The sequence below is a fragment of the Hylobates moloch genome, unplaced genomic scaffold, assembly GCF_009828535.3.
Source record: "Hylobates moloch isolate HMO894 unplaced genomic scaffold, HMol_V3 SCAFFOLD_13900, whole genome shotgun sequence".
Lineage (NCBI taxonomy): Eukaryota > Metazoa > Chordata > Mammalia > Primates > Hylobatidae > Hylobates > Hylobates moloch.
The window spans coordinates 1-1,508 of record NW_026666175.1 but is presented as its reverse complement, the minus strand read 5'-3'; the positions used below and the strand labels follow the sequence as shown (position 1 = coordinate 1,508).

The 1,508-nt window shown below is 63.6% G+C and overlaps 1 protein-coding gene across 1 annotated transcript; it reads right to left on the bottom strand.

The window, feature by feature from the left end:
- Positions 1-5: 5 nt before the first annotated feature.
- LOC116465904 (tubulin beta-8 chain-like) lies at positions 6-1,306 on the bottom strand (the record flags this gene model as incomplete). The annotated part of the gene is made up of 4 exons (XM_058435352.1): positions 1,250-1,306; positions 875-983; positions 690-800; positions 6-103 (listed from the first exon to the last, which is right to left on the bottom strand). Coding segments are annotated over exons 1-4 (375 nt in total), but the record flags the coding sequence as incomplete, so codon positions are not given.
- Positions 1,307-1,508: the final 202 nt, after the last annotated feature.

Here is a 1,508-nt window from a genome sequence, read left to right as displayed (position 1 = left end):
CAGCTCTCAGCCTCCTTTCTGACAACGTCCATCACTGACTCCATCAGCTCCGCGCCTTCTGTGTAGTGTCCCTTGGCCCAGTTGTTTCCGGCCCCACACTGACCTGTAAGACAGTACAGCCAGTCACTCGATGGCCAGGTGTACGGTCATCAGTGGTCACCATAATACAGAAAGCGCCAGTGTCACGTGTGAGGTGAGAGCACCATTCGCCCTGCAGGTGGAGCAGATGAAACCCCCTCCCCCGAGTTACAGGACAGCAGCTTCCCCTGTTAGGAATTAAGTCAGGAGTCAAACCTGAGACGGGCTAACAGACCTCGCTGCAGGTGGAGCAGATGAAACCCCCTCCCCCAGTTACAGGACAGCAGCTTCCCCTGTTAGGAATTAAGTCAGGAGTCAAATCTGAGACGGGCTAACAGACCTCGCTGCAGGCAGCTCCTGCCCGTTTTCAGGGAAGGCAGAAGCCACGGCCCCAGCTCAGCTCCCCGCTCCGAGTTCACATCAGCAGCTCCTCACCTCGAGGAGACACCCGGGCCTTCCTCCCAAAGCCCATTTAGGAGAAGCAGATGGAGCGACTCGACTCGGAGGATAGGAGGGGGTTCAGGGGCCCTGGCTCCAGTTCCCACAGCGATGACCTTGGGGCACTCGTGGATTTTGAGCTGCCCTGACCCCAGTCCTCCCCCGCAGCTCACCGAAGATGAAGTTGTCCGGCCTGAAGATCTGCCCGAAGGGCCCTGAGCGCACAGAGTCCACGGTGCCCGGCTCCAGATCCACGAGCACAGCGCGGGGCACGAACCTGCCACCTGAGAGGGGGGAGGGCATTAGCAGGGGAGGGCCTCGTTCCCGGGAGGGCGGTGGGGGAAGGACGGGGTCTCACCGCTGGCCTCGTTGTAGTACACGTTGATGCGCTCCAGCTGCAGGTGGCTGTCCCCGTGGTAGGCGCCAGCGGAGTCGATGGCATGTTCATCGGAGATCACCTCCCAGAACTGCCAGAGACGGGAGGGGCCAGACAGGCCAGGGCTGAGTCACGGAGGCGCCCCAGCCCCTCTCCCACCCCACCCTCATCCGCACCCCCATCCCTAGGCCTCCGTGTCCCTGGGGTCCACCCCGGCCGCCTCGCCAGCCGCCCAGTTCCCCCGTCCCCGGCAGGGAGCCCAGAGGCCGCAATGCAGGGGCACCGCCCGCCACTGCCAACATCTTCCCTGGCCACCCGGCAGGCCCGGGCCGGGCCCTCAGAGCCCCGGCTGCCAACCTTGGCGCCGATCTGGTTCCCGCACTGCCCGGCCTGCGTGAGCACAATCTCCCTCATGGCCAAGGCGGGATTAGGGCGGCAGCAGAAGCACGAGAAGGAGGAGCAGACGCACAGCGACCTAGCCCGCCCTCCGCCAACGCTGAAATAGCCCCGCGCCCACCTCCCTCAGCCTCGGATTGGGCTCCCAGAATAAGCAACAGCTTTGCTTTCACACAGGTGCACCCACCTGTGAATCCCTTGGCGTTGAACGTCTGTTGGA